The sequence below is a fragment of the Eptesicus fuscus genome, chromosome 9, assembly GCF_027574615.1.
Source record: "Eptesicus fuscus isolate TK198812 chromosome 9, DD_ASM_mEF_20220401, whole genome shotgun sequence".
Classification (NCBI taxonomy): Eukaryota; Metazoa; Chordata; class Mammalia; order Chiroptera; family Vespertilionidae; genus Eptesicus; species Eptesicus fuscus.
The window spans coordinates 46,157,995-46,180,132 of NC_072481.1; the positions used below are offsets into that span (position 1 = coordinate 46,157,995).

At 42.2% G+C, this 22,138-nt stretch overlaps 1 protein-coding gene across 1 annotated transcript in view; it reads left to right on the forward strand.

Annotated features, from left to right (window-relative positions):
• Positions 1-22,138, forward strand: part of DNAJC6 (DnaJ heat shock protein family (Hsp40) member C6) — a 133,863-nt gene that overhangs the window by 74,740 nt on the left and 36,985 nt on the right. The window contains exons 2-4 of the mRNA XM_028142365.2: positions 12,034-12,184; positions 13,493-13,542; positions 13,646-13,794. Coding sequence (XP_027998166.2) covers positions 12,034-12,184; positions 13,493-13,542; positions 13,646-13,794 — 350 coding nt within the window. The remainder of the gene's footprint in view (positions 1-12,033; positions 12,185-13,492; positions 13,543-13,645; positions 13,795-22,138) is intronic.

A 22,138-nucleotide genomic window follows, 5' to 3' on the forward strand; every position in this document is an offset into this window, starting at 1 on the left:
ATATGAACATATATTATATAAATCTAAATGAAAGCCTTTTTAAAAGAAATCAGAATTCCTCTCTCTGTATGGTATAGCCTTTCATTCTCTTCCCCTCATGTCACAATCTCTCTCTTTCTCTCTCTCTCTCTCTCTCTCTCTCTCTCTCTCTCTCTCTCTCACACACACACACACACACACACACACACACACACACACACAGATTTCTTGATCAATTGCACTTCCAGCTAAAAAATCCCAGTATTCTTTACTACATATTGGTTGATCCCTCTCTTGAGTTCTGTGATATATGGCTATGCATGGAGTTTTCACTCTGACTTGTCCCAAGTAAGCAAACACAGCTCCTACTACTTAGCACAATACAGAACCTTGCAGAGGACGGCCATGTCAAGGTAAATAGCCCTATAGGACCAAGGGTGGCATTTTGTGGTGACTCATGTATTTGTCTTATCTCCCAGTCTGGGCCCTATTCAAGGAAATGACCAGAGGAACACAGGCTTTAGAGTTTAAGAGAGGTGTGCATGCGTGCATGCATGCATGTGCGTGTGTGTGTGTGTGTGTGTACCCATACACATATATGTCAGAACTTAACTGTTTACATTTTAAATATGTGCAATTTAGTTTATGTCAATTTTATATAGGTCAATTAAGCTGTTTTTAAAAATGCATTAATCATAGCAATAGTTGGGAAAAAATAATTTTATTTTCCTGATGTGTCCATTCGAGACATGTATATTTCTAATACCTATTGAGTGTTGAAATGTTACAGATGTGGGTTGCTTCCTCTCATGACTCGAGCAGGACTTCCACTTGCTGTGGCTGTGTGTACCTGACTGTGCCTGGTAAAATGAAAAATGCGTGGCATCACACTTAGCTGTATCCTAGCTAAGTGATCCTGCAGGAATGAATCTGCCTCTTTGAGACACAGCTTCCTTATCTAAAAAAATAAGAGCAAACGTATCTTTGAGTTTTATTGTGTGGAATACTGTACATTCTTGCATAGTTCTTAGCATGTAGTAAGGCTCCTTTGGTGTATGTGTAGCATATGTGTGTGTTATGTGTAGTATATAGTACATGTACATTGACGCTGATCTTGTCAACAACAAAATCTGTCTACAACAGTTGCTTCTCCTTGGAGAGTAATGAATGGATCTTTCTCTAAGAAGTCTGCTTGCAGTGGCAGCTCCAGAATTTCTGTCTAGGAGGAACTAAGAGAAGACAGTCTTGTTGGAAGGAGATGGGGTTGAGAAACATCTCTTAGAGCTTAATTGCATAACAGATCGTGTTTTTCTAGAATTCTGTGTGTACCTGAGGATTATTTGGGAGGACTGTTATTGTTCTCTTGGCCACTCCTTGAGGCCTCTGTTCTCTCCCCTCTCCTTATAAAATGGAACTGAAATGTTGGAAAGAGATTTTTGCTTGATTTTGTTTCTTTGTGGCTATGAGGCTGCTAAGCAGTTCTCAGAAAGTACAAAATTAGACCCTCAACAACTAAGCATTGTGACATGTGGGAGTCCCACTGAGGAAACCGAAGCTTTGGTGAACATGAGTAACAGTCATGGCAGAATGAGATTGGACCTGTGTGCGGCTGAGCCTGAAGCCTCTGCCCGTAACCACCTCCCCATCCTGCCTTCTTTCACCAGGGACTTTGTTTCTCATGCCCCCATTCTCCCACCTCACTTTGCACTTCCATCCTTGGATTCAGAAGAGTCTGACATATTAGAATAACATGTGAATGGGTCTGTCTGCCCCGCACCAGCCCCAGCGTCTCCGGGTCTTTAATAACAGGGACCATGTTTCATGCTTCTTCACACCCCTCTAAAAGGCACACAGTGAGCACTCAGTGTATGTGAAACTGGGCTGCTATAGAATGCAAGAATCAGAGAAGATGGCAGGGATGGCCAGGTAGACCAAGCAGGTCAACCTTGGCAGAGACCTGGTCTTTGCCTAATTGGCAAATATAACCAAACGCTTTCAATGTCTCCTCACATGTCTCAGATTTCTCATTGCAGCCCTGTATCTTCTAGCACCCACGAACATGCCTGCTTAAGAGATGGGGATTTCATGAAACTCAACAAGAGTTTTATTGTACAAAAGACTAATATTTGACAAGAAGACCAGAGGGAAATTTTTATCTTCAGACAGATAAGAGGAACTAATTAAGTAACCGTTACTAGCTTCTCTTCCCCCAAAGGATCTAAGATGTGAAAAAAGAAAGAGAGAGAGAGAAAGAAAGAAAGAAAGAAAGAAAGAAAGAAGAAAGAAAGAAAGAAAGAAAGAAAACTAGAAATGCAGTCAAACTGAAGACCTCATTGAGACCCAAATTGACCATGTGAAGAATAAAGGCAAGGCATGGTGGCCACTAACAGGCTGTCGGTGCTGGGGAAATTCCAGCTAAATGGATATAAAATATTTTATTCCTTCATGGATCATTGGAATCAGGCCATAGTTGCCAATCTAAATTCTAGCCACTAAACTCTCATAGAAAATATATATGGATACTGTTTAATATGATTCAACAAGTATTTTAAGTCTAGTATGCCAGGGAAACTTCTCTATAAGAGACAGTTCTCTCCATCAGTCCATCATTATGAAATAAATATGATCAAAACTATTTAAGGAGATCAGAACCCCCAGAGGAACTCTAAAGAAATAGAGGTTCTGCCTACTCATGGCCTCTCAACTCTAGCAATTTTTTTTTCTCCCTTGTCTAACAAAAAGGTCAGGGCTTGAATTGCATTAAATGGAATATGACATTTCCCTCTAATTACTAGCCTGGAACTGACAAAAGGTCCTCATTGCTGTCTGACTCTGTCCACGCAAGAATGTACCATATTCCACACAATAAAACTCAAAGATATTTTGCTTTTTTTTTTTAGAAAAGAAAACTGTGTCTCATAGAGGCAGATTCATTCGCAGAGGGTTACTTAGCCTGGAGTACATGTTTAACAGATGGCCTTTTTACAGTGATGCCAGGATCAGAGAATTTTAGAACTGAGGAGACTTGGGGAATCATCTAATTCACTCCCTATTGTTATATCATTTGAGACCCTGAGTCTGTGATTCTTCCATAGCCGCAGAGTTGGGTTGCTCCTCCCATCAAAGTCATGAAAAGTGGATATAGAAATATTGTACATACTGATTTGATGGTATCAGGAGTGATAATAAAATGTTTTATAACTGGTACGATAATGTAAATTAATATATAAATATGTAATGTAAAGTACAGCCCCCTTTTGTTCTCTGAACAAATATACCCACACACATGTAACTGTTTACCAGGTGATAATATTTATAGCACAATTTACTCGAATTTCCAATTTTTTGGACATTTAGCTAAGTGACACCCATTTCCAAGTCTTGGTTTGACATAGGGAATGGCATCGGATCCTTCAATTAACTTCCCCATTAAGTGGATGATCACTAATGCCCTGGCACCTCGTTCCAGCTGAAGAGCTGAGCGTGCTGTTGACCAGTCAGGACTGTGGTGCACTGGATGCCAGTGCTTCCTCTGTGGTTTGGACCCTCAATGCCTGAATCATTGGCACCGCCTGCTCCGGGGCCTGTGCCTGCCAGTGCCGAGCTCCTCTGGAGCTGTTGGTGGATGATACACAGACCCAGGTCTCTGCCCCCTGGGTCTGTTAGCAGCTGCCATACCTGTCCTGTCTAGGGCCGCAGCTGTGCAATGTCATCAAGTGGCTTGTAGTTTAACAGCTCACACGACACGGCAAATAATCCAGAAATACACTGAGTGGCCAGATTATTATGATCTCTGAACACATAATAATCTGGCCACTCAGTGTGTGTGTGTGTGTGTGTGTGTGTGTGTGTGTGTGTGTGTGTGTGTATTAGAGGCCCGGTGCATGAATTCCTGCATGGGTGGGGTCCGGCCAGCCTGGCCAGGGTGAGGGGACATGGGCGGTTGGCCAGACTGCCTGCTGGTCGAACTCCTGGTCAAGGGGACAATTTGCATAATAGCCTTTTATTATATAGGATATACACTGAGTGGCCAGATTATTATGCATTCAGAGACCATAATAATCTGGCCACTCAGTGTATTTCAGCATTTAAAAGTCCAGTTCCATGGAACTTGAATATTAGTCGTGCAAATAACACATACCGTATCAGTTCACTTCGAGATGGCAAGGGGCAATGCCAGAGCGATAAGAGGTTCCCCTCTGTTCAGTGTCTGTGATCCTGAACTATCAGAGGTGAAGAGTTCGTGAGAGCCGTAGTGGAGGCTCCACAAGAGATTCTGTCCTTGTACACATCTCTAACCAGGCTATGTCAACCCTGACGTTTAACAGCATGGCCTTTTTTTTTTCTTTTTTTCTTTTGCCGAGGCTGCCTAGCTTTGCTGGAGACAGCATGTTTCATGGCTGTCTTCTTTCCATCCCCAGAGCCGCCTGGCAGCTATCATTCCCTAAGTGCTGACAGCACCCCAGGCACTGTGCTAAGGTTTCACCGAATCCTCACCACAGTCCTGTGTGATATTCTCTGAAGGCTTCCATTTTACAGCTAAGGATAAGTCATCATTTGGATCCGTTAACTTGTCTAGGCTGTACATCCAGCTAGTAGCAACCGTTGAAGCCAAACCAGTCCTGGCTGATGGAATGGGCATCTTCCGACTGTGGCAGCTTTGTTCCATGACTAACCTTTTGTGTGGCGTAGGGAGTGTTGATTTTTCTCACTTGCTTTTGTTTTTTTTTCCGTGAAATTGTTATTGCTAGTTGGATTCCTGGGTAGTCTGTGGTAGGTAGTCAATCGAATGACTCATTTGCATGTGAGCTGAATTTCTAAGAATTCAAGTGAAAATTCCTGATTGTGTTAGAAAATCGCACGACTTTAAAACCACATTCACAGTCTCATTTGATCCTTTTGATGCCCTGAGACACGTAGGGAAATTTTTGTTCTTAATTTGTTCCAACGTATGAAGGGAGAAGAGGCTTCAGAGGAGTAAAACACCATGCTTAAGGTCACAGTTTCTAGGTGGAAAACTAAGTCTCCAGTGTAAGATCCTCTATCTCCAAGTCCATCCTCTTTTCTCTAAGCTTCCCAGAAGTAGGATGAATGGGGAATGAGGTTTAAACTGTCTTTGACTCTGGAAGCCGAGACATTGGGTTTTTCTACGGTATATCTCGTTGGGATCCCCATGCGATCCATCTCTCTAATTGTGAGAAACCAGGAGATGACAAATCTCTTAGACACAAGGAGGATGAATCCTTCTGTGGTGATGACCCTGGTTCTTGCACCCTTGCTAAGTGTTGTGGAGAAGAAACAGCATTTTCCCAGGAGAGGGACCAATGGTGCATCTCTGCAAGGTCCCCTTAGTTTTGGGAATTTCTTTCCTGCAATTGCCAACTTTGTAGAAGGCAGGAAGAAGGACACTTGTAACATTGTGTCACTTAAATAACCACAGAGGAAAATGCCCCATAGGTGAAAAGGAGTATGAACAGGAACCGATCATCGGATTTTCAGTCATCCCTTAAACAGGCTGATCCTGAACACTGGAATGATGATAATAACTCACAGGTACTAGAATTGGATGGCAGTGACTTTCTAGGAATAGGAAAGGTGATGCTCTGTGGAAGTGTCTCTGTGGAGGCCCAGAGAACCCACTGAGGAAGGTTGATGTCCTGAGAACCTTAATCATTGCCAAGAGTTCTTTTCCATCTCAAATATTTTTCTTTTACAAAAATGAGATTATACTGTACATAGTTTATATTCTGCTTATTTTTACCTAGCCCTTTGTCACGAGTGTCTGTACTCTTCTAAATAGTGACTTGGTAGCTAATTATGTAGAAGAATACATCAGTTATAGTCTCTTGCCTCTATGACCAATACCTCAATAAACAATATCTCTGTGGACATCTTTTTTGCTAAATATTTGCATATGATCCTTTTCTTTTTATGACAGTACTTTATGGAGGAGCATCTCTTCTTAGGGGTTACCAAGTAGAATTGTGTGCAGCCGAAGGTGTCCTGGGCACTTACTGTATGAGCAGTGGAGAGTATATGTGGGGAATCACGACTGTGCATTATGGACTCTGCAGGGCAAGGCCTTTGTCAGCATTTTCCTGCTTTCTCAGTACTTCTCATGGGGTTTTGCCTGCGACTGACAGTCATAGAAGAAGTTTATGAGAAGTAGGCCACACTTAACTTTTTCTATATTTTTAGTTACATTAACGAAATTAAGATCAGCTTTAACATTTGTGCTGGTCTTCTTAAAAATATATTTTGTTCCGGCCCAGCTGGGTGTGGCTCAGCAATTGAGTGTCGACCCAGGAACCAAGAGGTCACTGTTTTAATTCCTGGTCAGGGCATATGCCTGGGCTGTGGGGTGTGCAGGAGGCAGCCGATCAATGATTCTCTCTCATCATTGATGTTTCTATCTCTCCCTCTCCCTTCCTCCCTGAAATCAATAAAAATATATTTTATACACACACACACACACACACACACACACACACACATACATACACATACACACACACACACAGTAGTATATATATATTCTGTTCCAAAGAACTACCAAATCACCTCAAGTCACTTTTGGAATGAAGCTTGATTTAAAGAAATGAGCAAACAGCTAACTAATAGTCCAGGGAGAAGCAGATTCTCTCTCAGAATGTTATGTCAGCCTACAAGTGAGAACTAATCAGGTTATACAGAGGTGAGCTCCCATGACTTGGGAGGGATTGGATTGCTGCTTGTAGTCTCGTCACCATTAGGAATCCCAAGACAGCTTACTACACCCTTAGAAATGATGGGAAGGGCAGGACCGCACCCTCTGATGCTCGCCTGGTGGGCTTCGGCTTTACAATGACAAGATATCATGGAACAAGAGTCTGCCTGGAGCCTTAGAGGCACAGATGTGGATCCTTCTCTTTGGATAGTGCCCTCATGCTTTCACAGTTCTGTCCTCGTCACTCCCACCGTCTGACCCCCGTCAAATCCTGAGTCCTCTTTATTAAGCCCCGGGTGTGTGCCTCCCCCGGTGCCATTTTAGCCAAAGCGTTTAGCAACATGGCAGAGGTGGCAAGCTCTGGACTCCCAAGAATGGAAGTCTTTTTCAACCATCTAGGGCAGGGATTCGAAAATGTCTTCTGGCCTGGCTGGTGTGGCTCAGTCATTGAGTGTCTGTGAGCCAGGAGGTCATGGTTCGATTCCCAGTCAGGGCACATGCCCAGGTTGTGGGCTCAATTCCCAGTAGGGGGCATGCAGGAGGCAGCCAATCAGTGATTCTCTTTCATCGTTGATGTGTCTATCTCTCTCTCCCTCTCCCTTCCTCTCTGAAATCAATAAAATATATTAAAAGATTTAAAAAAAGAAAAGAAAAAGAAAACGTCTTCTGTAAAGGGCCATAAATAGTAAATACTATAGGTTAGGGGGCCATACGGTCTCTGTCACAAGTATGTAACTCTGCCATCGTAGCATGGAAGTAGCCGCAGACAATATGTAAAGGTGTGAGTTTGGCTCTGTTCTCAGAAAACTTTACTTACAGACACTACCATCTGACCTTCATATTGTTTTCACTCTATCAAACCTATTCTTTGGGCTTTTTTCACTCATTTAAAAGTGAAAAAGCCCTTCTTATTTAAAAAGAAAGTGGACTGGATTTTGCCCAGAAGCTAGCTATAGTTTGTCAGCTCCTGATCTATCATTATTGTGTGGTGTGTTTTTTTGTGCACCACTTTCTGACTGTACCATTTCCTCTGTGGTGTGTCGTTTTTGACACATCTCTGCCCTTTCTCTCAATGAGCTGAGGCTCAGCTGTCCTTTGCAGAATCTGTGCTTCTGGCTTCATATAGCTCAGCAGGGAGAGCCAGAATCCCTACCCAAAAGGACCGTGAGGCCAAGATCAGATCATGCCCCTCTTCTCTTTTTTGTGTCCTGGCTAATTTGACATATAATTTGGGAATATGAAGGTCACAGATGTACTCTGACCGGTGGGTCTGGTTTCTGCAGGATTCCAGTGAACAGAGCATGCTGCCTGAATGATGGCGAGAGTCAGGTTTTTATATAATCGAGGTTATTTATATCTTTTAATAGGTTGGTGTCATGGGGTTCTTTTCCAGCACGAAACTGAGAGTCAGAGAGAGGTCTGGATAATAAATTCAGCATCATCTCTGAGAACAATAATATATCAGAAGGGTATCCAGGCTGGAGTGTTCGCTTGTGATGGAAACAGGGGAATTGTAAACATTTTATACTGCTCTCTTCTTGCTAAATTTAAAATGAAAACACGATACAGATTTTTTTTTTTATGTGGAGTGTGTTTAAAGGGAGATAATGTGCCCTGTATTATAGGGGAACAGAACCCAGAACATTCTCAGCTTTGTAGCTTTGGCTGTAGTCTGTGGAGCCACCCAGTAAAGCAGTTCCTGGCCTTTATTCAGGGCCATGAAGCAGCGGGGGCGACAGAGGCTCAGGCGCCTACAGAAAGAGCTGGTTTGGTTGGTCTGACAGCTGCAGTGATTTATGAGAGTGCTTGTTAAGGACCATCTGCTGCTGAGAGCCGCCAAATGAAAGGCACGCAGGAGGAGATCAAGGAATAGGAGGGGGAGGGCTTGTATAAGGCAGGTAAGGATCATCTTAATTACAGCTGTTAGAATTGTGAGTTGATAGGGAACTGTAGAATAGTGCGAGATGGTACAGGTAGCACAGGCTTTGGACTTGCACAGACCTGGCTCTGCGTTAGGTGAGTTGCGTCCCTTCTTTTGAGCCTCCATTTCTTCATCTATAAAATTGGTATAGTAACCCTAGATGGTTTGGCTCAGTGGCTAGAGCGTCGGCCTGCAGACTGAAGGGTCCCAGGTTCAATTCTGGTCAAGGGCACATGCTGAGTTGTGGGCTAGATCCCTAGTGGGGGTTGTGCAGGAGGCAGCCAAACAGTGATTCTCTCTTATCATGATGTTTCTATCTCTCCCTCTCCCGTCCTATCTGAAATAAATAAATAAAAATATTATTTTAAAAATGAAATGGGTATAATAAACGCTCTCTCCCTCTCCTGCTGTGTGAAACTGTACTAACATAAAAGTCCAAGCAGAGTTCCTGGTGCCTAGGAGAGCTCAGAAAGTGGTAGACATTATTAATGTTTGCCCATGTGTCCATTTAATTTGTTGATTCATCAGCATTAATTGTCCTTTGTGATTTCAAATAGAGACTCCTTTTCAAATAGATGACTGAGGCAGCAATAGCTCATGTGATCAGAATGGAAGTATAAAACAGTCAACATGTATTTATAGGTATATGTATGAGCATCTAAATGGCACACAGGAGTGCAGTAGGTACCTCAAGTATGATTTAATATACAGCCACCTGGCCAATAAATACAATAAAAGAGACATCACCTCACTCACTAGTAATTGGGGAAATCACAGAATAAGACCGAAATGAGATCTTGCTTCACACTCACCAGATTTGTAAAAATTTTAAAGTCTGACAATATCAAGTGTTAAGGAGAATATAAAGTGAGGGACCTCGCCCTAACCGGTTTGGCTCAGTGGATAGAGTGTCGGCCTGTGGACTCAAGAGTCCCAGGTTCAATTCCGGTCAAGGGCATGTACCTTGGTTGTGGGCACATCCCCAGTAGGGGGTGTACAGGAGGCAGCTGATTGATGTTTCTCTCTCATCAATGTTTCTAACTCTCTCTCCCTCTCCTTCCTCTCTGTAAAAACTCAATAAAATATATATTTTTTAAAAAAATACTTTTTAAAAAATAAAGTGAGCCTAACCGGTTTGGCTCAGTGGATAGAGCGTCAGCCTGTGGACTCAAGGGTCCCAGGTTCGATTCCGGTCAAGGGCATGTACCTTGATTGCAGGCACATCCCCAGTAGGGGGTGTGCAGGAGACAGCTGATCGATGTTTCTCTCTCATCGATGTTTCTAACTCTCTATCCCTCTCCCTTCCTCTCTGTAAGAAATCAATAAAATATATTTTAAAAAAATAAAATAAAAAAAATAAAGTGAGGGTCCTCATACACACTACTAGTAGGAGTTTAAACTGACATGACTACTTTGGAAAATGATGTGTCAATGTCTAGAAATTTGAAGATGTGCATATCCTATCTACTAACAAATTTTATTAGGTATAACCAAAAGAGAGTCTCCCACATGTAGTTAAGTCGATGTGTTTATAACTGCGTTGTTTTAGCAAACAACCTTGTTATCCATCTTAGTGGGAAACCTTAGTGTCCAACCTTAGTGGGTAATGGATGCATTCTTTAAGGAGCTAAAATTATATGTGGTACCAGCATAGGTGAATTTTAAATAATGGTGGGTGAAAAAAATGAAGTTGCAAACAGAAAACCATTTATATATGGTTTGAAATTGTGGAGAACAATATTAATATATTTCAAATGTTTACCTACATCTATAATAATAAAAGGGTAATATGCCAATTAGACTGAACGTCCTTCCGGACGAAGGCAGGGCTGCGAGGGAAGCCTGGGTCCTGGGTGCCAGAGGGAAGCCGGTGCTGGCAGCCTGGGGAAGGAAGGCCTACTCTTGCAAAAATTTCGTGCATTGGGCCTCTAGTATATAATAAAAGTCTAAAGAAATTATTTGGCCCTAGCTGGTTTGGCTCAGTGGATAGAGCGTCAGCCTAAAGGGTCCCCATTTTGATTATGGTCAAGGACATATGCCTGGGGTTATGGGCTTGATCCCCAGTGTGGGGCATGCAGGAGGCAGCCAATCAGTGATTCTCTCTCATCATTGATGTTTCTCTCTCTCCTCTCCCTTCCTCTCTGAAATCAATTTTAAAAAAATTAAAAAAAATTATTTGGAATAATAAATATTAAATTCAGGGTAGTATTAAGAGAAAAATGAGGGACGTGGTTAGAAAGGTTGCCTAGGGCTCAAATCCCAACTCTGCCATTGACTTACTAGCTGTATATCCTTAGACAAGTTTCTGATCTATAAAATGGAATAATATTACCTACCTGATAGGTATGCTATGGATTAAATGAATGAGTACAGGTAAAATACTTAGAATAATACCTAGCAGATAGTAAGTGCTACATAAGTTTTAGTGCATAATAATTTTATAGCTAAAGTCTATTACCCCTAGGTATATTAGGAACTATGCTAATAGTTTCTGTGCACTCATTTAACTGCTTCCTATGAAATAGGCATACCTGTGCTATCTAGTAGATAGAGGCCAGGGATGCTGCTAAACATCCTACAATGCACAGGGCAGTCCCCCTCCCTGGCAAGGAAGTATTTGACTCCAAATGTCGATAGTGCCAAGGCTGAGAAACTCTGAGCTAACTCCAGGGAGCCAGCAAGTGCAGTTTTAAGAAGCTGGAAGGGATGAGAACCTGAAATACTTGACAAATAGCACTCATGACCATCATGCATCCTCAGGCCTTAAAAGCTGTCAGAAAGGCCCTTCAGAAGGTATTTTCCATGATGGAGGTGAACTATTACTGTGAGGGATAGCCATGCGACGGCTCTTCTAACGCAGCCAACGCCATCAAAGGGCAGAGGAGACCCCCCGGACTCACTTATAAGCTGCCCGCTGCTCTTCCTTGGCCACGTCTCTGAAGCAGCACTGTCTGAAAGACGTATAATGCTGGCCACATCTATAATTTCAAGTTTTCCAGTATCCACATTAAAAAAGTTAAAAGGAACAAATGAAATTAATTTACTAGTATAACCTATTTAATTCGATATATCCAAAATACTATCATTTCAACATGTAGTATTGAGATCTTTTACTCCCCCCCCCTCTCACTAGCTTTGAAGTTTGGTGTGTATTTTGTGTTTGGACTAGCCACATTGCAAGTGCTCAGTTGGCACATGTGACTAGTGCTTCCAGTTCTGGTTGTGCTGCTCTGGAAGGTTCTGTTCCTGGGACTTATGAGGGACTTGCCTTGGTCCCTGAAGACCAGCGGCACTGCTGTAACCCAGAGTCAGTAAGCTGAGAGCAGGATGATTGCCGAAGGTGGTCTGTGTATGTTCCAGGATCAAAGAGGGGTTGGTTTTCTGTGTGGTCTGTGCTGTCAGCTCCTTTTCTGTTTCTCCTTGGCAGGTGCCTCGTCCCCAGACATGGAGCCCAGCTATGGGGGAGGCCTCTTTGACATGGTGAAAGGAGGTGCAGGCAGGCTCTTCAGTAACCTAAAGGACAACCTGAAAGACACCCTCAAGGACACATCTTCCAGAGTTATACAATCTGTTACCAGGTATGTGTGTTCTTCCTGGTTGAGTTAATGGACCTTCGTGGCCCCAAAGGATCTGGTTACCTGCCAACTACCTGTCTGGCTCAAAGACTGGCAGTTTTGTGATGTCATTTCATGGAATCTGATTGACTGAGCAGTGTCACCAAAGCCATAAAGTGGAGTCCTTCAGAAGCTACAAGCACAGGCTGGGAGGCCTCAGCTCACTGGTACATGAGAGCACAGTGGGTTGTCATCCCTGGCCTTCGAACCCAACATCCTGAGTTCTAATGCATTATCTGCTCTTGTTAACCATGTGACCTAGGGCAACTTCATTAGCCTCTCTGAGCTTTACTTCTATACCCTGGTAGGATTTGTGCCCTTGGGTGTTTGAGAATTAAATGAGGTAATCATGTCTATGCAATCTGAATAAACAGTACTCATGTATTGAGATCAAAACAGAATTTTGTTTTTGTATATTAATAGTCCTTTAGAATTTATTTACGGGGAGAAGTTTTCTATTCTTTCACTGTATGAAAACTTCTACAAGCAGACCATATGATTTTCTTTTTATTCTTAGTTATTAGAAAGTTTTAGGGTCACTTTAAGTTACAGTGTGCAGTTTTAAATCAGAAATTCAAATATCAAGGCCAGTCTTGGCCAGTTTGGCTCAGTGGACAAAGCATCACCCTGTGGACTGAAGGGTCCTGGGTTCGATTCCATACCGTGGTTGCAGGCTCGATCCCTGGCCCCAGGCACGTGTAGGGGGCAACCAAGCGATTGATGTTACTCTCTCTCTGTCTCTCCCTCTCCTATCCACTCTCTCTAAAAGTCAATGGAAAAATATCATCAGATAAGGATTAACAGAAATTCAGATGTTAAGTCCAATTATTGATCAGCATTTTAATCTTTGTTCAGAGGTAAAACTTACCCTTTTCCTCCAGTCCTCAGCCAGGGCCTGGTAGGCAGAAAAAGGATGTCCTTTGTTCTTCCTCCATCACTTCCTCCCCTGACACCTATGGGCAATACTTCCCTGTAGGCAGAGAGCCTGGAACAATGATTGTTAATAAATAAGCATTGTTTTCTGAGTGGATTCTGTTCATAAACGCCATCAGTTTGCAAAGACTATGGGGGTGCACAGTTGGAGCAGTATATTTAAGCTACTGAGGGTGTGGGCTGTCTTCTCTTAACAATGCTCCCTTGTTGGAGAGAAGGTTTGAGGGACGTCAGAATAGGCCAGCTAGCGGGAAGTGATGATGCGAAAGTGATTGAGAGAGAGCAACCATGGCATATGTAGATCATTTTAATGAGTGCCCTTTCTTGTCTTGCTTTTAGCTATACGAAAGGAGATTTAGACTTCACTTATGTTACCTCCAGAATTATTGGTAAGTTTCTCATGTGCATTTACTGCTCAGACTCAGCTTTCAATTGCTGCTCATCACCACAACGGAGCTGTTTAACCTGTCTTCTTTCTGTGTGACCCTCCAGTGATGTCCTTTCCTCTGGACAACGTTGACATAGGATTCAGGAATCAGGTTGATGACATTCGGAGCTTTTTGGATTCCAGACATCTTGACCACTACACAGTGTACAATCTGTCACCCAAGTCCTATCGAACTGCCAAGTTTCACAGCAGGGTAAGGAATTTTCGCTCTGGGATCACATGGTTGAAGACATAACAGAGTATTTCTCCTCTTAAGAGATATCCTCAAAGCCTTTGCCCTGTGGCACATGAAGCTGAAAAACTATACACTGTGCACATTTCTAGCCACAAAGTATTTATTAGGCTTTAATGATAAATTCTGAAGATTTTTGGGGGGTGAAGATATTTGTTTGTCGATGAAATACCATCTAAGCTGGGGCCTCACACCAGTTGTGGTTGTTTGCTCAATTGTTAAGGTGCATTGCTGTGAGGCTCAGTTGGAGCTTGAACTGCTACATAAAGCATTTGGCTACCTTTATACTACAACACTCATCATGCCTGTACCTGTCCTTATTGCTACCTGGGCATCGTGATGAGGCAGTGTAGCTAGACCAGTACAGACGTACTAGTATTAATGGGAATAGCCTTCTGACATTCAGTAAAATTGCTTCTTTCAGAAGTGAAGGTAGCACACAAATAGCCTACATTGTAGGTTTGGTAATCCTATTACTAATATTAATAGTAGTGAGTGCAGCAGCCAACACTTACAGAGTGTGTACACTGCGCTGGGGACTTGCCATGTAGTATCTCATTAAATTCTCTCAACAGCCCTCTGAAGTAGATGGAGAAACTGAGTCACAAAGAGGTAAGGTAACTTGCCCAAGACCACACCATTAGTATTGACGTTGTTGCCTGGGAAAGCTGGATTGTCCTCTAAAGGAGCTTTTGCAAATAGGCTGAGAAATATTCCTCGTTCAGGAGCTATGAGAACTGGCTTGGGTTTGAATCTAATATCAAGCATGGTATTCCTGGTTGCTGAATTCTTTTTGTTTTAAATTACATTTATTGGGATAGCATTATAACTTTATATAAGTTTCAAGTGTACAAATCCTAGAATACCTCATCTGTATATTGCATTGTGTGTGCACCACCCAAAGTCTGGTCTCCTTCTGTCCCTGAATTCTTGATTTACTCACCAAGATAAGGCTTTTTCTCTCTCAAGAACATCTTCAAATATTTTGACTTAGCCTTTAGAAATGATTGTTTCTGCACCTGCATTTGGATCTCATAAAAAATAGGAAGGGTTTTCTATACATTGGACCCTTTAAAAGTGAGACTTGGTTTCTGATATTTAAGATGGCAGCTGATGGTCTATGCTGTGTATCTAGCACCTCAGCTTTGATGCCAGAACACATTGTGCTCCAAATCTCAGTTGCCATCCATCGTGTCTGGGCCTCCGTTTCCAGAGCTGAGGTTGATCTGCATGCTTCCTAAGATTCCTGCCCCCATGTTCAATATGAAAAGGGAGGGTTTTGTTAAGGACTCTGTCTTCTCAGAGTGTTCCCCAAATAGCAAGAGGTAACCCAGCGGTTCTCAAACTTTAGTGTACATCAGAGTCACCTGGAGGGCTTGGTAAACACCGGGGCCCAGCACTGCCGGTTCAGCAGGACAGGGGTGCAGGGAGAATCTGCATCGCTAACAACTTCCTGGTGCTCCTCCCCTGGCGCCATGGGGACCACTCTGAGAAGCGCTAGTGAAACCACTCTGAAGTGGTTTGTTCTAAACTGGCATTCTCTAACGGAGAGTTTAAGCGCAGCTCCTTCAAATTCTCTATACTTAACTGCTCTTCCAACTCTTATTCCGTCTATTACCTAATGCAGAGCAAGTGATGTCCAACAAGAGGCGGGTAGATATTCTGTTTCTAAATCAGATGCAAATCTCTTGAATTGATTTTTTTTTCCTTGTTAGGAGACAAAGTCAGTGCCATCAGTTTTAAAACGAAGGGACTGTGGAACATCCTGCACAATATTTCATAGAAATTTTATTTGTTCTGAAAAAATTTGTGATAGTCTGGAACATTTTCCTTCTGAAAGTAAATAAAGATATAATATCATTATAGAAGCATTCATATATATATATGAAGATGTCTCTTTGGGTAGTATTTATAAAAGCAGTCACTATAAAGATATTTAAAGAAAGCTGTCTATTAGTGTAACTACATATTTTGTGACCTATCTTAACAATCTTACCAAAGGAACCAGGAATTAATTACACATTGACTTAAAACTGCCACAGGTTGCTAGCTCTCACTTGCCTTAAAAGGGCAAGAAGCATGTTTATTTGATTTGATACCTAGAATAGTGCCTGGAATGGCTAAACATTTCTCAGACAAATGAATGTGTCAAGGACCGTTAAACACATAGATATAAAATAAATATTTGGTTCTTGTTCCCAAGGCACGTAAGCCTAGTTGGAGAGAGGACCCAAGACATTCTAAAGACAACTGCAAATAATATGTACAGTACCTACTGAGGGAGATTAGCGAAGGGAGACAGCAGTGAAAGCTGGACCTTGAAGCATGAGTAAGTCTTGTATAGGTGAAAGGTGTGGTGTTATTTCTATTTTTTAAAAAGTATTTTTTATTGACTTCAGAGAGGAGAGATAGAAACATCAACAATCGGAGAGAATCATTGATCAGCTGCCTCCTGCACATCCCCTACTGGGGGTCAAGCCTGTAACCCAGGAATGTGCCTTTTACCTGAATTGAACCTGGGACCCTTCAGTCGGCAGGCCAACCCTCTAGCCACTAAGCCAAACCAGCTAGGGCTGGTGTTATTTCTTTTCCATGCAAATTGTAGAATGTGTCTTACAAGGTTCTTCATGATCTGGCCTCTGCCTGCCTCTCTGGCTTCATCTTTCACTGTTCTTATGCCCAGAAAACCCAGGCTCCAACCAGGGAGCACACACACTGTCTCTGCAGGAGCTGCTCTCTCTCCCTAAAATGCCATCCATTGTCACCCCACCCCCACCCCTTCCTTGTTTACCTAACTTCACTAAGAGGAGGATTTCCACAAAGCTTTCCCAACCCTTTCTCCCTAAAACACAGGAATGCATGACACCTTAGCTCTTTGCAGATAGTCCCAGAACTCTGCCGAATAGATCTAGACCCTCTGGCGAAGCTCCTGCAAGCTTTAGTTGCATATCAGGGAGACATTCCCAAAACCTTGGTCTCTTCATCTTGGCTCTGTTTCTGATGTGGCTTTTTTCAAGCTCCTAGTTCTTTTTCTCCTCGGTACTAGCACCATGGATTCATTTGCATCTCATTGTTGCATTACTTAGAAAAGTTCTCTTCTCAACTTCCAATCCATGAAGACGGAAACCATTTCCTCCTCCTTTCAGGTCAGTGGAGGGCTAGGTCTGCAGTTAAATATTATTTTAATAAGTGCATATGGCAGAGTGTTCCATAAATAGCCAGTGTTGGAAAAGACTAAATAGGTGACTGGTTTTATTTATAGACTCACAGGAGTCCTGCTCTGTCTTTATTTCCGAACTCAGTTACTTTACATTTGTATCGTGTGATATGTGCTTGGGGATATGGGTAGTAGTGGCAAAGACAAGCTGTTTCTATGCTAGTGTCAATAAATGGAAAATGGGATGAATGGCCACCAAATCTAGCTCTAAAGTTCTAACATCTAACTAAAGCATTTCAGTGCCTCTTTGAGCTTCCTTCTCCTTCTGCAGGAAGGAAGGTGTGCTGTTGGTAGCATAGAAAAAAGAACCCCATTGGTTGGCCGGTGTGCTCAGTGGTTGAGCATCAACCCATGAACCAGGAGGTCATGGTTCAATTCCCCATCAGGGCACATGCCTGGTTGTGGGCTTGATCCCCAGTAAAAGGGGGGGGGGGGGGAGGCAGCCAATCAGTGATTCTCTCTCATCATTGATGTTTCTACCTCTCACTTCCTCTATGAAATCAATTTTTTAAAAAAAGAACCCCAGCTGATTCTTTTAGACTCTCCCTTCATGTTGATTTTTTCCTATCTCATGTTCTTGTAGTATTTCTTCCCTTTGGGGAATGACTTGATTTTTTGAAAATATATTATCAACTTGGGCTTCTTTAAGAGGTCATGATTGTTTGCAGGTGAACCCTTCCCCCCCCCCCTTTTTCTTCCAGAGTTCCCCAAAGTTCCCTGGTGTTTCTGCTTTGGTTTGCTGGCTGGTGAGGGGGGTCAGCCATGGAGCAGTGATGCCTCATCTTTCCCGCTGCCACCATGCATCAGTGTAAGGACGGGGAGTAAAGGGGTAGAAAGAAATCCCTGGCCTGGGAGCCAGAGGGCTGTGGATCCCCACATCGTAGCTCTGTCAACTTCGGTGACTTGAATGTCTTAACCGTAGTAAAATGTGGCCATTACATGAAACCCCACAAATGTATAATGGGATTGTAATAAATATTCGTTAGACAGTGTAGTATAATAGAAAGCTCCCAAATTTACTGCTTGTATAACGTACACCAATTTAAACTTCAGAAATGTCCCTAGGTTCCTATCTCAGCTGTTCCTCTTCCTGGGCAAGTTACTTTACCACACTTGAGACTCAGTGTTCTCCTCTAAAATGGGGATGACAATAAGAATACCTGTCTCACTAATACTTAGGACATGTTCTCTAGGTTTGCTTAAGAAGGAAGTCTGACAGCAGTGCCTGCCGTAGAGTAAGCATTCAGTAAGTGGTAGCCATGATTAACACGGGTAATAATAAAATGCCGCAATAAATGATCGACTGAAATACCCCTGTCTTCCAAAAATGGTTTCAGATTCTGAAAACACTTGATATAGCTCTTCAGTCTGATTTTCCATAGCACCTTGTGCTCTAAATGCTTAGCAAATTGGATGCTTGCGCCGTCTTATCTTGTGCTTGGGGCGACAGACAGATGAACATTGAATGGCATCCAGCCCGGGTTCTGTTTTGGCCTCTTTCCCCACTGGGTGACATCATGGCAGCCTTGTAATCCATATGGCGTGTTTGGTGCCCTGCAGCTCCGGGAGGTGGTCAAAGGGACTGGAGATGGCACAGTGAAGTGTCACCTGTCCTAAGACAGTGGTGCTTACTGCGGGAAACTGTGAACGAGAGAGAGAGAGAGAGAGAGAGAGAGAGAGAGAGAGAGAGAGAGAGAGAGAAGAAAAAATAGATTGCAGTGACTGAATTCCTTTTTAGAATGTTTAGGGTTTGTTTATGCCTTAATGTTTTTTCCCCTTTAGACAGAGCACATGCTTTAAAAAATTCTAATTCTATGTTTGCCTAATGATGTACAATTATATATTAAGTAAATATGTAATTATAGAGCACTTTAAATTAATATTATTTACTTGATTGATTTAATTGTTCTGGGGCTGTTAGTCTATTGTGCTAAGAACAATTTGGCAACTTTTAGCTGAGACTCATTACAGATAGTAATAGTGTTTATATGGGTGACATATAGTTTCTAAAAGGTTTAAAAGTATTATCGGGGAGTCCTAGCTGGTTCTGCTCAGTGGATAGCGCGTCGGCCTGCAGACTGAAGGGTTCTGGTGTTGATTCCGGTCAAGAGCACAGGCCCAGGTTGTGGGCTCGATCTCCAGTGGAGGCCGTGCAGGAGGCAGCCAATTAATGATTCTCTCTCGTCATTGATGTTTCCATCTCTCTCTCCCTCTCCCTGCCTCTCTAGAATCAATAAAAAAAATAAAACAAATTGCCTACACTTTTATATAGTTATGATCTAAAAAAAAAAAACAAAACCCACAAAATTGAGTCACCTGTTTCTTCCCCCAAATATTTCACATGTAGACCAATCTTATTATAAGAAGAGATTGCCAAATGGGGTTCATTCTTTTACTCATTCATTCACTCAGTAAATACTTACTGAGCACCTGCCATTCAACTAGCACACCCACACTGGATTCTGGTTATAAAAATGAATCAGTGATGGTCTCTCTTCTTATGGAGCTTAGTGTCTGGAGGGGAGACAGACATAAACAATTTGAATACAGCTTGACAATAAGCTGGCATTTACTGTGTTTACCTCCTTGTGCTATAAAATTCTCACAACAATCTTGTAATGCCCATTTATACTTTGCACAGAAGAGAATGGAGGCTTGGAGAGGTTAGTAACTTGCTTAAGGTTAATTAGGTAGTAAGTGGTCAGGCCAAAGTGGAAAGCCAGCCTGTGGGCTTACCCATGTTGCTGTACTGATAAGAGCTGAAATAGATGAATATGGACAAGGGCCTGGGCACAAAGAAGACTTAGTTGACTAAACATTTCTGCCTGTGGGTATGTTAGAGACACTGTCAGGGACAAGGGAGCACTTCAACTTGGGTTTTGAAGGATGAATAGGGACTTAAATGGGAAGAAAAACATTGCAGACAGGAAGCCGCTTGTACAAAGGTACATTTTGTAATGCCTCTGATGACAAAAATTTATCTTCCCCATTATTTTTTTAATCAGTATATCATCTCCATCCCCTGAAAAGACATCAGAGGGGAATCTATTTGGGGGATAAAAAAAAAATGGGCCAGAAACATTACTGAATGATGTTGAGTAAAAGGAACGTGTTGCGAAGTTTAAGCCAACAAAGGCCCAATACTGGGCAACCCTGCATGGTTTGGTAGCTATGTCGAGCATTTCAACCACTTTGTTTAATACACCACATCTGTCATTCCTAAAGGTATAGAAAAGTGGTTAACCAGAAAGGTTCCTCATAATCATCTTGTAGAAAAAAGTTACAAATTAACCAAAAAGAATGGGCTTTCTTGGCAGCCCCCGAGAGCGAAACATCATGTGTGGTTATTATCTGGTTACCAAAAAAGGGCAAACCAAACAGATTGCTCCTACGTCCCTTGCTCCACTGTGAAATATTAGGAGTTTGAGACATTTGGGTTTTCTTAGGCCAATGGTATTAGTGTTGTAGAGCACTTTCTGATGACAGCATCCACACAAAACCTGCCCTTTGTCCAGAATTCCCGACATCAGCAAAGGGCACCTGCTCCCATTCTTTTTTCCAGCCATTCACGCTGGAAGCCTGGAGTCATCCCTGACTCTCTCCCATCTCTCTTTTAAGTGCACCCCTCCTCACTCATGCACTGCCACCATGGGATCCATCACCTACTCTTGTGTCTAGGTATTCCACTTCCTCTTTACTCCTTAATCCCTCAAGTTTTTTTGCACCCCGCTGCTACTCGTCTAGGCCTAAGCCCCCAGCATTCCTTCATTAGACTTCTCAGCAGCCTCCTCACTGACCTCTCTGACTACTCTCATGTAATTCATCCCCATTACTAATACTGGATCCTGAGGGTTCTTTGGAAAATGCAGATCTGAGCGTCACTCTCTTACTTTACCCAGCTCCTAACAAGGCCTGACCCCCTTCAGTTTGCACTCTCACCATACAGGGTTCACTCATTTTTTCCCCCAAAACATTTTTGGCTCTGTCTGACCTCAGGGCTTTGAACTGGCAGTTACCTGATACAATAGTAGTAATAGCTACATTTATTGATCACATTGTGTGTGTCATATGCTGAGCTAAGCCCTTGAAATACATTCTCATGTAGTACCCACAACCCTGTCAGGTAAGTAGGTAGGTATCATTTACCACATTCATAAAGAAAGGCTTAAAGAGGTCACAAAGATTGCCCAAGTCTAAGCTTCTCTTTATTTATTAAATTAGTGAATATTCTAATCAGTTGAGGCTGATGTCTAGTATTTTGAGGGAAACAATAATCTCAACCAGTGTACTGCAGCAGTACAATGATTTATAGTCAGAAAACCAAGTTGCAGTGCTGGCACTGACCAGCAGCATGATTTTAGACAAGACAACCTCTGAGAGTGAGTTTTCTCATCTGCAAAATGGGGTTCATATCAATGCCTGTCTTAAATGATTGTTGATTAGATTAGAATAGAGCCAAGCAGAACACAGTCGGGGCTCTATGACAGTTTCAATTACAACTGACATGCAATAGGATGTGTCAGTTAAATGAATATGTGTGTTAGATGAATACAAATGTTGGAGGTTGGCCCCATGGTGTTGTGAGTCCCTTCATTAAGAGAGGAAGAAATAAGAGCCCTGAACAAGGTTTGGCTTACTTTCATGTGCTCATGAGAGCTGGTATAAAATTAGGAATAGTCCAGGATTTATAAGATAAACCTATAATTAAACATCTAGTAGTCAGGTAAAAACATTTTATACTTAACAGACATTAAATTTAGAGCTTTGTGCAGTGGGTAATATTATAGCCAATGAGGTATATCTGAGCTGTAATTATTGTTAATTGAAATAAAAATTTGGGTAACCTTACAGAATACAAATAAAATCCAAATATATAGTTTAAGTGATCTCACTGAATTTAAAATGTATTTTAAAATGTGTTTTCATACCCTTATGGAAACAATTTTTTATGAAAAAATTGCTGGATTAAGTAACTCTTCTTCCATTCTCAGTTGTTCCTGAGGTTAGGGTATCACTCCAGGAAGCAGTTGTTTGGCATCCTACTTGTTGGAGAGGAAGTCACTAAGGGAATTCATTTCCTTTTACTGT